Here is a 14,708-nt window from a genome sequence, read left to right as displayed (position 1 = left end):
GACCTTAAGCTTCCCTTTGTTAGAGCTGAGTAGACTGAACTCCCTAGGCAAGATGTATCATTGAAGACTCCTCTCCTCCTCTGGCCCACCAGTGGCCTTCATCCATCCTCCCTCACCAGCATCCTTCATCCTCTCTGACTTGTGTGCAGAGACAACAGCTCCTTCCCATCCCTGGGACCTTCCTGGCAGTGGGCTGTCCTACAGACTCCCCACCCATCACCACCCTCCAGCCCTTCTCACACCTCTGACTCCCCAGTACAGCCTCCCCAGCACCACCAGCACACAGACCCAGCACTGTCCTTCAAAGGTTCCCCATTTCACTGCTCATCAGCAAGAAATAAAATAATTTTTTCCTTCTAGCAGGCTCTGATTTGACTCTCATCTCTCTCCAGAGACACAGAGGAAGGCAAATTCTCTGAAGAGGGTCTCCACGAGGAAAAGGAGGTTGTCTTTCCTAGCACTTCTCTAACAGGGTTTTTTGTGAGTCAGAGATGATTAATTTTAATTTGGTTCCTCCAAGAAACGCTGCAGTTGAGGAAAGATTTTCTGTTTAGACCCCAGAGTCATCCAAGGGATCATCCAGGGTATAAATCAGTGATGGCCAAAGCACTCTCACTTCTCCTTTGCTGACTTCATGGACCTCAGCTATTCAATCACTAATGCAGTGGGAGGGAAACGACGCATCGGAAGCAATTACTCACCCCCTCTGGAGCAACCTCCTGTAAAATTATCATGTAAAAATAAAGCATCAAATAATTTTAATTAAGCGCTAAATAATTTTAAACTGGACAAGATTCCACTGAGGCCTCAGCCCAAAAAGCTGTGACGTGGTGCGTGTTATTTTGGGATAGGGAAATGGTAAAAAGGAGAGGAAAGTAAATAAATTAGGAAACAGAAGTGATATAAGAAGTTAAAAACAAGAAAGGAGAAGGCTACCGCACAGTTAGGAACAAGATGGAGGGATTCCTTGACTATATGAGGAACAGAGCCCTGCCATAAATAACAGCCTGGATCCGACATAGGACAGCAATAACTCAACTGCCGCTTGTAACCTGGGGAAGGCAGAAGAATGTGAAAACATTTTTGCTCTTTTGAAAAGAAATAGGATACGCTGTTAAGGGCTGAAGGTATATCTGTGCATTATGCTCTATTCTCTCTTAATCACATAAACACAGAATGGTTTGGGTTGGAAGGGACCTTCAAGATCATCTAGTTCCAACCCACCTGCCATGGGCAGGGACACCTTCTGCTACAGCAGGTTGCTCAAAGCCTCATCCAACCTGGCCTTGAACACTTCCAGGGATGGGGCAGCCACAACTTCTCTGAACCTGTTCCAGTGCCTCACCACTCTCAGAGGGAAGAATTCCTTACTTAGATCTCATGGAAATCTCCCCTCTTTCAGTTTAAAGCCATTGTCCCTTGTCCTATCATGACATGCCCTTGTCAAAGCCCCTCTCCAGCTTTCTTGTACCCTTTAGGTACTGGAAGGCTGCTGGAAGGTCTTCTCCTTTCTCTTCTCCAGGCTGAACAATCCCAACTCTCTCAGCCTGTCTCCATAGCAGAGGTGCTCCAGCCCTTGGATCATCTTGGTGGCCTCCTCTGGACCTGCTCCAACAGCTCCACGTCCTTCTTGTGTTGGGGACTCCAGAGCTGAGTGCAGTACTGTGGGGGGGGTTCCCACGAGAGCAGAGCAGAGGGGCAGAATCCCCTCCCTTGCCCTGCTGCCCACGCTGCTTTGGATGCAGCCCAGGACACGGTTGGCTTTCTGGGCTAAATCATGCATGTTACTGCAATAACGAAGTACTTCCTACTCCGACTGCAAGGGGGTAGGATGTGAAACAGCAGCTCTTCAAAGCAAACATGCTAAAAATCAGCAGGGCTGGACAGCCCACATGGAAGAGCACTGAAGGTGTTGGCCAAGGAGCACTGCTCCGGGGACTGTCCGGCCGCGGTACCCAGGGCACAGCGGAGCTGTTAATGCCGCGTCCACCAACAACTGCAGAAACGGGGCTCGCCAGTCATGCTGAAGATGTTTTTGGCAACGGCCCAAACGCTTCTGATGAAAGGGAACTTTCTGATGTGTGAAATGGCTGAGATTCTCCCAGGAGTGCCAGGTCGTTCTGCCAAACCCCTCAAAAGCCACATGAAGAGGACTGAAAGCCAACAGGCAGAGAGATGGGGGGGAAATCCTTCGAAACCAGGAATCACTGGGCAGCGCAACCGCTTCCACCGCCCGACCCCTGCCCCATCCAATTTTGTCTTTGCTAATGAGCCAGAAAAATTATGAAGTCGTTTTTTAAAGGCTACCCCAACACAAAGAGCAGCGCTGAGGGGCTGGGATTAGAGAAGGGCAGAGTTTGTGAGTGACACAGGAATTGATTGATTATAATTGCAGGAAGAGGTGAGTTATGCAGCACACAATGAATCGCCTGGCGAGATGGGCTCCTTTGGACACGCGCTGTAACGGTGCCAAACGCGAGGTCGCGCTTCCAGGAACCAGGAATGTAGGTTCACGCTTCAGGACCTCTTTCCCAGAAGGTGGGGAGACCAAAAGGACCCAGGAGTCCTGGTCGTAGCTGGGTGAACCAAGAGCCAAGGTGATGCTACAGCACAGGGAGCTGACATCACGCTGGTGGGTGTGAGGTAAACGGGCACGGCGAGAGGGATCACTCGAGTATCTGGCAGCAGGTAGGATACTGCCTGCATCTCTTTCTTGACTTAGAGGTAAACGAAAAAGCAGAGGGGGTTGAAAGAACTGCATGGACAAAAGGAAATCCGAATTTCACAGCTCCCCACATTACTTTAATTTCTTTAATTCGCAAGAGGATTTGGGAGTGATTTAATCATGGCCCATAAGTGCAAGTACGAGGAAGAAAGGTCAAAATGACATTCAAAAATTACTTCTGCTCATTGCTGCTCTGCCCTCACCACCGTCATCCCAAATCCCTTCGCAGCCCTCTGAACATAGGTCTTGTCTTTATGGCCACCATGGTATCTGATCTAGGTTTAAACAAAGCTGATAACAATATCTCCACACTTGCTTCTGACAATGCAGCCGAGATTACGCCCGTAGGTTTTGAGGACTATACGCATGAAAGCAAGGCAAGGCTGGCTGATTACACAAAGGAGCCTTTCCTCGTGGTGAATGAAGACTCCTCCTCTCTACAGCTCACGCGTGGACCACTGGCAAGATGTACAGCTCCTCTGTTGAGCTTTACCCAAGTAAGAACTAACATGACTTCTTCAGTGCCTCAGTACATCTTCCTACTGTGGGAGGCTCAGAAAGATGGACTGGGTTGGATCCCACCTCTAACTTGGAATGTTGGAAAGGAGAAAAGGCCTCCAAGCCTCTAGTAGCATCAGCAGTTCTCTCTTACCCAAGTGACCAGGTAGGTCAGCAGATCATGCAGAGATAGAAGAACAGAAGAGTCTTGACCCCATCGAGGCTGTCAGGTGTCAGGCTCATGGCCGACAGGTCACTTACCAGCCCATCTGCTGGAGACAGCATCTCTGCTAAGCCCATGTAGACATCTTTCCAGTGCATGGTAGATCCTGTCCTCTGTGCACGTGGTGTGCTGCATTTTAACTCATCTCCTAAAGAGAAAGAAGGAAGAAAGTTAGTATACCAGGCCCTTAGTTAAGTGCAAGGAAGAGACCACTGCAACACTTCTACTGCAGTGCTGACAAGATGCTCCAGGTGAAACATCACCCCGGAACTGCCTCCTGTCACCCTTGTCAACGATGCACCTTGCTCTGCTAGCTGTCATCTTCTCCTCTGCTCGCCCAATCCCTCCCAACCATGGCAAAGAAAAGGAGGTGCACATCCATGACCTGATCATGAGAGGCTGTGGGGCTGAGGCACCCTGCCCCCGACCTGCTGCAGGCATATCTGCTGTCTCACAACTTCCATCTGCAGGACAGATCAAGTCTCGCTTGTGTGTTTGTGGCAAGGAAGTAATCTCGGGTTGGCCTCCCTCGAAGATAACACTGCCAGAGATTACAGCTGCAGCACCTTGTAAGTGGGTAGATGGGAACCATAGAACAGCCCAGGCTAGAAGGGACCTCAAAAGATCACCCAGTCTAACCTGGGGAAAGCGACAGCAAAGCCCAAGCTCCTGCTCCTTGCATTAGATACGATTGTCCTTGGTGGCTCTAATGTCCACTGGTGATGGCCACAAACCCACTTCCAAGTGCCAACCCTGCACCAGCCAGGAAAGCCTCTGGCATGGTCACCTTGCTGTCATACAGCCAACATGAAGAAAAGGTCCACGTGCTCTTGTGGAAATGCAGGAAAATACAGAGGGGACGTCAGCCCCAGCATTCGAGCACATTGTGAAACTGCGGGTTGCGTGCCTGGCGACAGCCTTTTCACAACATCCGTGCATCTCACCTCTCCTCCACGGATCAGGGTGCAAACCTAAACCTTGGGCTGGCAGAGGCTGTGCCGGGGGGAGGAATCCCACTCAATTCATACGCATCTGTCTGGGACACCATGAAAATAAAAGCGACTTGCCCAGCAGGTTTACTTCTCAGATCTGCCGCAACCATGAGCAAAGTGCCCAGGGAGAGATTCCCTCCTCCCCTGCAGTGCCAGCCCTGGCGTCCAGAGGGACCCTGGGGCAGGTGCATCCCTTCTCCTGATGCACAGGGAAGGGTTCATCCCACAGACTCTTTGTCTCTTGGTTAGAGGCAGCACAAACGTACAGAAATAACCCAGGAAGAAGAAATAAAACCTGCCAACACTACAAGAGACATCTGCCCAGGAGGTCTTTGCTTTCACCCCAGACAGCACATTCCTGTACTTCTGCCATACGCTCATGCAGTTTCCAACAATACCCCAAAACCACTCAATTCTCTGCTTATTTGTTCAACGTTTGACACTCGGTATTCAGTGGTGGCTGTGCCTATCACAGCTCCCCACCTTCACCCTGACAGGAGCAAAAGCCGCTGTGATCTCGGCAGAGGCTCCACCCAGTCCCCCCTGCTTGGTGCACTTGGCACGGCCACCTCCACTCACAATTTCCAGCAGTTCCCCCAAAAGGGCTTGGTAAAGTCATGCCCAGCTGCTGGAGCTCCCCAAGAGCCAAGAGAGTCCTTCCAGTGTAGGAAGGACCGAGTGGTGGGGCTGGAGCCAGCCTCACCACTCGGTCCTTCCTACACTGGAGAGAAGTCACCAATGGCTCCAACCAGATGAAAGCAAACGCACAACGAGGAACCACTGACCTGCCAAGAGCAAGTTCTCTCCTTCACCCCAAAGAGGCTCATAGGCTCCTGCCTCCCGTGTCCCGCTGCCACAGCCTTTTACTATGGTCTTCACCAAAAGTTTTATCCATCCACAGTGCGTGCGTGAGGAACGCCCGAGAAACGCTCAGCCGCGGCGCCGAGGACTGAATGAGCGGGGAATCTGCACATCAGCACCTTAGTCATGACTTGTGGCCAGAGGAAAGCAGTGACTAAGAGCACAGTGTGACTCATGAGCGCCCTTTACAACACCCAGCTCACAAAAAAATACACCTCCCCGCACATCGGCTTGTTCTAGAGCACAGCTCGGTGCTCCGAGGGGAACACGCTCCTCACCGCGCGCACCGCACGAGCCACGCACCGGCCCAGCCGTCCCTTCCCCACGCCTCTCGTATCCCAGCACAGAACAGGCAGGGAATTTAAGGACAAAACATGACATTAAAACAACTTTCAAACCACAAAAGACAGTTTTTTGGTTTGTTTTTTGGTTTCCTCTGGTGTGCTACAGACCACACATGAATCTAAATCCCGTCTCCCAAGGCAGTGCTTATGGAAGCATCTTTCATGGGAGAGGACTCAGTTTGTCCACCGCAACCGAGCAGGAACTTTTCAACCTCTTCTACTGTTTATTCCCCAAACTCTCCCTTCCTTCCCACCCACGCTGAGCAAAATGACAAGGCAGGGGACGGTTCTGGAGGACGTAATCAGACTTTCCAAGGAGCTCTGTTAAGCATCTCAAGGACACTGAGAAAAACAAGTGTTGAGGTCAAGGTTTTTAATCAACGCTTTGCAATCCTTAATGAGGGCATTGAGCAACTCTGTGGAGAAAAAAAAAAAAATCTGTCCCTTCATCATCTCGCTCCAGCTGGACTCCCAGAAGCAGAGCTGCTAAACCAAGAGCTGCTTTGGGAAAGGTGGAAGGTATTCGGAGCGGGTGGAAGGGACGGTGCAGTCTCTGTGCCGTAAACTGCCTGCGGTCACATTTCACCACACACGTGGAGCAAACACTGAGAGCGGTCATGCCCTGGCACCCTTCGGGGACACCCTCGTCACCAAGGCTGGTTGCTGCTCCGCACATTTCCAAGCAGACCAACATGTTGCAAAAGACGTGGGTTCCTCTGCCTTCTCCCCAGGTGTCAATCACACTTTCAAGAGAGACCATAACCACCACCCGGGGAAGAGGGAAGGGTTTTGATGGACCAATTGAGACAAAACAGCAGGGAGGATAACAAGATCTTCTGACATCAGAGTGTCACAAATCTGCTGACAGCAGCTCTGCAGGTGACGCAACATGAGGCCCACACACCTCTTCAGTCCCTACATGAAGCATCTAGAGATGTTACTCCTAGGAGGCAGGAACAGAAAAGACACCACAGCAGTTGTGAGGAACATTCTCAGGCAATGATTGAGTATCACCCTTGGACAAGGCAATAACTACTTCTCTTCAGAGACCATATTGCATACGGAAAAGCGTGGCCAGGTTGACTGGAACTCCTGCTCGGCACAGTCTTAGCAAGAGCTGAGCAAAGCAAGCAGAAGGGCTTTACCACACCTTGTTCATGCATCATGTAGGAACCCAGCCCTACAAAATCAAGCTATGGGACTTCAAGCACTGGATGTTCTCTAGGATGAGATTGGTTACCCTTCTCCAGTAACTTTGAACCTTAAAAGCAGCCTCCAAACACCGTGCAAATCATACAGTCACCATTTAAGAGGTATAGAAGCCAATGTTTGGAAAAGTTAAGCAATTTTTATGCTGTGCCACAGCTGGGAGCAGAAGACAAATCTCAAATCTCCAGCCCTCCAGGCATGTTCCTTACCCTCCATGCCATCCTCCTGCCACCTGCAGTATCAACACAGACTCGACTTCTTGCAAGATGATAGCTAGATCTCACCTAGACAGAGCGCCCATCGCATCTCACTGCTCCAGTCCATACACGTAGCTGACCAACCACGATAAACATCTACCACCGCACTCCCCAGGAAACACCTTCCTCTCTGTCTCTCCCATGCAGGACAGCCGCCCACCATCAGTGGGGTGCATCGGTGGCAAGAGGAACTGACAGAGACCGAGAGGGGAACCGGGAACCACAACCACGCTGATCCAGGCATAATGAGGTGGCTGGTTCACAAACAGCTCCAGGACAACGCAGGTCGAAAGCAAAGCTTGCTCTCGTTAATGGTACATCGTGCCAGTAACATTACGGCACTCTCGGCCACAGCGGTGACAACGTTTAAGCCCTCTGGTTTTAAGAATCCCATGTTCTGAGGGACATCAATTTGCTTCCAGGTTTTGCCTTGATTTTGATGAATGGCCAACAATTTGCAACGTCATGGGCATGGGGCAAGGTCGAACCTACCCCCTCAGAAGGCTTGATTGCCCAAAAGGCACCTGATCATTTTCCAATAAGACAAAAAAAAACCCAAAACCCAAACTATTAAAGTGAGTGAGAAAAGGCATAGAACATCAAAGCTTAGTTTGGAGAGTATCTTGAGAGTATTTGTGAAATTGTCCCAGCACCTTGCACGGATGCATGATCTTTGGAGAATTTCCATCTGAGATTGCATAGTTCATCTCTGTCACAGCTAAAAAGGTGGAGAGATAAATTACAGTTTTCCTCTTCACTAACATCGAATAGGTTTATTCCTTGGTGGTAAGCAGGAATTGGCTGATCATTGTTTTTAGATTTTCACTTGTTGTCCTGCTTTGAGGCACAAGGTTTGCAAAAATTCCAAAGTTTTCGAAGAATATGAAAAAACTCAACGCCAACAAAAAAGAATGTATTTTCCTTCTGGGCTGTGAAGCCCGAGGCCATGAGGAGCCCTCAGAGGGTTACAGCACTGTGTCAGGGGCTTTCCACTCAGCTAGGACAGCCGGTAGTTCCCCCACTTGTCTTCACCTTCCTGGGACCTTTTTCTTTCACGGCTTTTCTCCTGCTCAGTATCTGAGCAAAGAACACCTCAACTACTTCATGCCCAGGACAATACTGCCCCAGGAGTAGAGGGTCCCTCTGCATACAGCAGCCAAGTTGAGGAGACAACAGAGGCCATTAGCAGTTCCTACATGTTCAGGAAAGGGCACATGAGAAGACAGATTGGGGGTCACACAGGCTTTTCTGCAAGTAGAAGCACTATTCTTATATTAAGGTCCACGTGACTCCTATCTCCAACATCCAAAGGACTTCTCTCGTCTCCTTCTGTAGTGGTGGAGCTCAAGACACCACCATTAGATGGAACAGAGCTCAAAGATCAAGTCCAAAGTTGGTTTTCCCAAATAAAGTAGTGAAGGGAATTGGACCACCCCCTCCTAGGACACCAGTCACCTCTGACCCAACCAGCAGGGCAAATCCCTGCCCACCCACTCCAGACGGCTCTAGTATGATGCCCTGGGGAGGCACTATCCCAGCCAGCATCCTGCCCTGCTTTAATCTCACCCCAGGAGAGGAAACCCAAGGTGAGATTTGCCCTTCCACGACAGCAAACCCCAGCAGCACCTTCTTGAGACACCTATGGGCAGGAAAGGACCTGGCTGAAGGTCCTCTACCTTCCTAGAGGGGACCTTGTGGTGGGGAAGGAAGGCACCACTCTGCCTGCACTGGAGAAAGCCCTCAGGTACCATCACAGCAGGATAATGCCCTTTCCTGCTCCAACCACTTAATTGAGAATTAAAGCAATTGGATTCTAACCAGAGCTTTTTTCAGGGCAAGATCCTCATACAAGCACCCCAGCAAGGTCATCATCTCCCTCAAGCTACATCTCAGCTTTCCACCTCCTCCATGTCATCCTCAAAATGGGCAGTGGGCAGCAGGCAGCACAGGAGCTTTGGAAAATGCATCCCCATTGCAGCGGCGGAGCTGGATACGTGGCTGTGCCATGCAGTGGAGCAAGCGCACACATGGCACCTGGTCCTCCAATGAAAGTGTCTGTTTTTTTTAGATTACACAAGAAATCTTGGGTTTGACTATCCTTAGCTTGCAAGATCTTACTGCCTCCTCTACAGCCCGCTCGGGGACCAAAGACAGAAACTCAGAGCCGAGAGAGGGAGTAGCTGGAGGATGTCTTTGTAGAAATCAAGGCAACGAGGGGAGGAACCTGTAATTCTTAAGATTCAAACTTCAGCCTGCGTGTGTTTACTACTCAAGTAAGTGCTCTGCAAAGAGCAGGGAGATGAAGGCGATAAGATGTTCGTTCAAACCACACAAAGGCAGCGTATCAAAAGATCCAGGAGGCAACTGGTTTGACAAACATCCTTTCAGGGCGCTTGCAAAGGACCACGTACCATCCAAACACCCCGGCACCACGCGACTTCCTTATAGGGCCTCGGGTTCCTGTCCTGAGCAAGGATGAAAGTTGCTCTTAGGCCGAGGAGTAAGAGCACCCCAGGACACGGCAGGGACCACGAGTGGCCTTCGCTCCTTGGACTGCAAAGCCTCACCTCCAGGGAGCCTCCTCTCCCTGAACCAACAGAGGAACATGCAGCAGAGGAACGACATGGAGAATCTTTTCCAAAAACTGCCTGGCAAAACCCAGACCAAGCCCTCACTGAGTCCTGGCCATGGAAGAACTGACCAAAACCAACCACCGATGAGGTCATGGAGGGCAAACGTGAGAGAAATACGCTTAGGTGCCAGCATCCACATCTCTGCAAGTCCCCCCATACACCCACTCACCCACCTACGCTGGGTTGGCTTGCCAAGATCTTCGCCACTACCACTGCCAGGTAGTGGAACGGGCTTGAGAGCCAGGGATAGGACTGAAAAATTTGTCTTTAGGTCTGATTTCTTGAGAAGTCCATCACAGTAGTTCCTGGGTACCCCACGGGACTGCCCCCTTCCCTCATCCGTAAAGCAATGAGCCAACTTAATAGGAACAGGACAGGTTATAAATGTGAACCACAGCAAGGTCCCCATGATGCTATCTGCTGTACTTACACATAATAAAATATAACCAACAAAACCAGGAATAAAGATGTTATCCCCCTCTGTTATCTTCCTCCTTTTCTTGGGGTGCGGAAGAAGGAAAGGAAGAGGACACCAGAAATTAAGCATCTTCTGCCAGAATATGAAGGAGAATCTGAAACAGAAAGCTATAATTTAATGCTGTCTGCACAAGTCCAGCTCAATCACCTTGCACCATCTAGTTTGACAGTGGGGAGAGGAGAGGCGTGAGAGTATGTGGCCATCATTCATGCCCTACTTCAAGGTGGGACATGACAACCTCAGTGAAGGGTCTCTGAGCAAGGCACATCCAGAGCAGGACTTAGAGGGTAAACAAATCACATAGGCTGTTTCAAAAGGGCAGCAGGACATGATCATAGAATCATAGAATGGTTAGGGTTGGAAGGGACCTTAAAGATCATCTAGTTCCAACCCCCCTGCCATGGGCAGGGAAACCCTCCACTACACCAGGTTGCCCAAAGCCTCATCCAACCTGGCCCTGAACACTTCCAGGGATGGGGCATCACCCACCACGGGGCTGGAAAGGCAAGCTAAGGGACAAACAAATGCCACTGGGACCAATGCTGTGAGTATTTGCTGCCATGAGGGTACCAATGAACGGACCAGAGCAGAAACAGCTCAAAGGAGCTGTGCAGACTCAGGGGTTTGGTGGTGAGGATTTACAACATAAGTCTGCAGCAAGCAACACATGCCAAGGAGAAGTCATCCAGACAGAAGTCACTGAGTGGTGCCCTTGTAATTAAGACATCAAGACCAAGGCAGTTTTTCAGAAGACCAAAACTACCAGGAGGTCAATTGGGCATTGGTTTGAACAAGCAACACAGAAAAGCATTTGGCCTCCTGGACACACAGGGTGTCTGGTGGTCCAGTGATCACACTGATGTGCAAAACTACCTCCAGGAATGGAGCAGCCCAGCTCATGACTGGCAAACTCCACATTTGAGGTGTCCAGCTACAGGGATGTATCTCTGCTGGGAAGGATGGGACGATCTGCTGGGAGATCCCATCAGCATCTGAAGCAACTTATTCCTTGAACTGCTCTAGAGGGAAGATTTTCACAGCAATTAACCCCCTACTCTGGGACAGCTAGAGCAGCACACGTATAAAGTCTTAATGACTGAAGATGAGCAACCAGCCGTGATATGAACCAGCAACCTTAAAGTTGTTGAAGGATTTGCACATAATGCGGGAGTGAAACGGGAAAGAGAGGTTTAGGCAGCGGTTTCATCTTGAAGTGGAAGATCAAGGTCATGGCACAAGAAGACAACCTGCTTCTGGAGTAACAATGACATCTGTGCCTACAGGGTAACCACGCTCAGAGGCATCGCTTCACTTCACGCAGGTCATCCCCACCACGCGAACAGTAGGAAACGAAGATCTGCTTTATCAATGGCAAATGCTACCTCGGGAAGAAGAGATATCCTTTGAGACAGAGATCTTCAATGCACAGCAGCACCACAGGCCTCGAGTCCTCGAGCAGAAGAGCAACACTGTCATCTTGCTGAGCTGCAAAACCTCATTTACACCAGAAAACGTGAGAACTGGAAAGCTTACTAAGACGCAGAGATGGTCTCTTGTTCTCACCGCGTCTGAGAACCGGCCTGAATGAGAGACTCCCACCACAGAGCAGGGAAAGCACCTCGTGCAAAAGCGGTTTCACAGTCCCTTTAACATTAAACAGCACCTACAGAAGGTGCACAAAAGGGGTAAAGCAGCATCCAGGTTTTCTGTCCAGGCTCGGCTGCCTGCTCCCTGCTGGGTGCCAGCCGGGCAGTCCCACAGCGGGCACAGTGGGTCTGTCGGGGCTGGGGGCCGGGGGGGCTCCTCGCAGCGGTGCGGGAAAGGGGGGCTGAGCCCAAGCCAAGAAATCGAAACACGAGATGTGATTCATCTCACCAAACTGCCGACAGCTAAATTCAGACATTTCTTTGTGAATAACTCGCCTGGGGGTGCTCGGCTTATGCCAAGGGGTGGCTCAGAGGGTCACTTGTGTCCTGCAAGGACAGGCCTGTTCCTCTCCACTAATGCAAGGTGAGGAGCTCCATCCAACGCAGTCACTCAGCTCGTGGCTACGCAGAGCTGGACTGGATGAGCCCAGCCATGGACTGAGATCACAAGACACTTCTTTGCGGAAAGAAATCCGAATTAATTCACAAGACACATTCACGAAAGAAAATGGCTCTGTGGGAAGGCACAGTGGTGGCCGCCACATAGTCCCACGGCCAGGGCACAGAGAGCACCCCTCAGCAGCAGAATGTAAGATGGTTTGAAAGTTAAGTCTGCACGTCCGTACGGTCACTTCTGCTGCTGCTGCTGGTCCGTCAGGCTGCTGACCGCGGACACAGCGCACCAGCGTGCAGCAGAAAGAAACATCTGTGGTCAGAGGCGAAAGGTCTCCAGCTTAGAAAAGGGCTTAAAAACATTCTGCAACAGAAGGATGGAGCATTGTCCAAGCTGAGGGAGAGAGAAAAAAAAAAAAAAACGTCCAGAAGAGTCAGAAATAAGGGAAACTGCTCAGCTGCCTTCCTCTGGCCATCGATTCTGCATCTAGAACTTTGCCTGCAACAGCAAACCCACTGAGAGAGCGTCTAAGGTGTCATAAAACAGCTAAAACCCGGAGCTACGGAGCGCTGCGAGCCCCAGGGCCACCGTGCCACGCAAAGCTGCAGGCAGGGGAGTGGGGTGGGGGGAAATTACGGACCCAGACAGACATTCTCCCCAACACAAGGCAGGATCGACCTTTTATCACTCGGTGTGACTTTCCCAGCCCTGCGCCACGAGGCAGGAACGAGACCCGGGGCAGCACGAGCAAGGAAGAGGGGAAAAGAAGAACCACGAACCTCCGCGCACATACACACACGTGACGTCGGAACCAGCAACGCTCAGCATCACGTAGCCCCGAGCGACACCACCAAAAAAATAAACAGAAATACGGCGTCCCGTGCATAGAAAGCAGGACTGCCACGGGAAGCAGGTTCCCCCGGGGTGCAGGTCTGCACGGACGCCGCAGCTCTGCCGTGCAAACAACACCTCTCTGCAGAGCCACGGGAGGAGGAGAGGCTTCCGGAGCAGCTGGGGATAAATATTTTGAACCTTCAGTGAAGTAGGGCAATTGGGTTTGGGGCTGTAGATCCCACAGTAGCGGCGCTTTTTAGCAGTAATCACAAGTGGTTTATCACCCCGGCTCCCTCCAGTACAGCTTTGCTCTGTTCAGCCAGCACTAAGTACCCCCAGCTCAGGGGGTCAGAAGAGAAAACCAACTGGAAGTTGAGAAATGCCTAAGACACGTCAGCTCCACACAAACACCTCCATCCAAGGCCTTCACGTTGCTGCAAATGGGAATTATTTAACAGGATTTCCTAAATTCCACCCCCAAGATTACCCGTATTAGCAGCCGGAGCTGAAGGCTAACGCTTATGTGGCGAAGACACTGTAAGCTCCAAAAAAAAATACACCCAAGAGGTGCAAACAAACACCAGCTCTGAATTGCAACCACTTTCTGCTTCTGAGACTCAGAGATGGAGGCTTCACAGAAAGAGAAAAAAAAAAACAAACAATAAATATCAGAAGTAGGGTCCCAATACTGCACACTTTTGCTGTCTTTTGCTCTGAGATCTGCTACAGTTGAGCTGATAAAGTCTCAGATGTGTTTTACATTATCAAGAACAGGATTCATCAAGCCCGTCCGTCCTCCAGGCGTTGGGTACCAACTGCCAAGGATAGAGATTTGCCGTGTCCTATCTGCGGGTTGGCACATGGGGTGGCTGTAGGACCATCCCCAGTGATCCACAGAGATGCTGCTCTAGGGTCAAATTTTCAGAAGGGTGTGCGTTTAACAAAAGTAATGAATTAAAATCACATTAGGAGCAAAAATAGAGACGCAAGAAACTTAGCAAAAAAAAAAGAACAAAGTAATTGGAGAAGCTGTTTCAAGGTGAGCAAATTCCTCAGTGGATTGGACTGGATTTCAAGGAAAAGCATCTGCTCAGAGGGTGCACAAGGTGAGGAGTGGAGAGAGGGGGGTCTCGAGGACTCAGAACGAAACCTTTCGACCCATCATTTCGAAAGAGTGTTCGCACTCATCTGACTGTGATTCAAAAAGTAAAAATCAAGCCAGGGAGAAAAAAAAAACACTTCTCATTTCAATCAAATGAGACATTTTCCTCCACACGTCAGGGTTCAGGTTCACGTCGCAATGAGTAAGCCCCCACCAAGTCAGCTCTCCCAGGGACCAGGATCACACCACTTCTCAACGACACCAGCTGGGAACACCGGTACCCAGGTGGGTACCTGCCACCAAGGATGCTTCTGTGCCAGTTCGCCCACCTCTGGCATCCCGGAGGCAGCTGTAACCCCGAGCACTGACTGCACTCCTGCACCTCCAGAACTCACCAGCCATTGTTCCTCAATTCCTCACCCGCTTTGGGTGGCTTCTTCCGAGCTGGGGCAAGGCATAAACCCCACGGCATGGGCAGGTGAAGCATCTCGCCCGGATCAGAGCGGTGAACT

General features: G+C 50.6%; 1 protein-coding gene across 1 annotated transcript in view; it reads right to left on the bottom strand.

Moving 5' to 3' along the window:
* The window catches only part of PIK3R5 (phosphoinositide-3-kinase regulatory subunit 5), a 62,782-nt gene that overhangs the window by 24,324 nt on the left and 23,750 nt on the right, over positions 1-14,708 (bottom strand). The window contains exon 2 of the mRNA XM_086624112.1: positions 3,485-3,594. Coding sequence (XP_086480238.1) covers positions 3,485-3,581 — 97 coding nt within the window. The 5' untranslated portion in view covers positions 3,582-3,594. The remainder of the gene's footprint in view (positions 1-3,484; positions 3,595-14,708) is intronic.

The sequence above is a fragment of the Tauraco erythrolophus genome, chromosome 20 (assembly GCF_009769465.1).
Source record: "Tauraco erythrolophus isolate bTauEry1 chromosome 20, bTauEry1.pri, whole genome shotgun sequence".
NCBI lineage: Eukaryota > Metazoa > Chordata > Aves > Musophagiformes > Musophagidae > Tauraco > Tauraco erythrolophus.
This window is presented reverse-complemented; position numbering and strand designations above follow the sequence as displayed.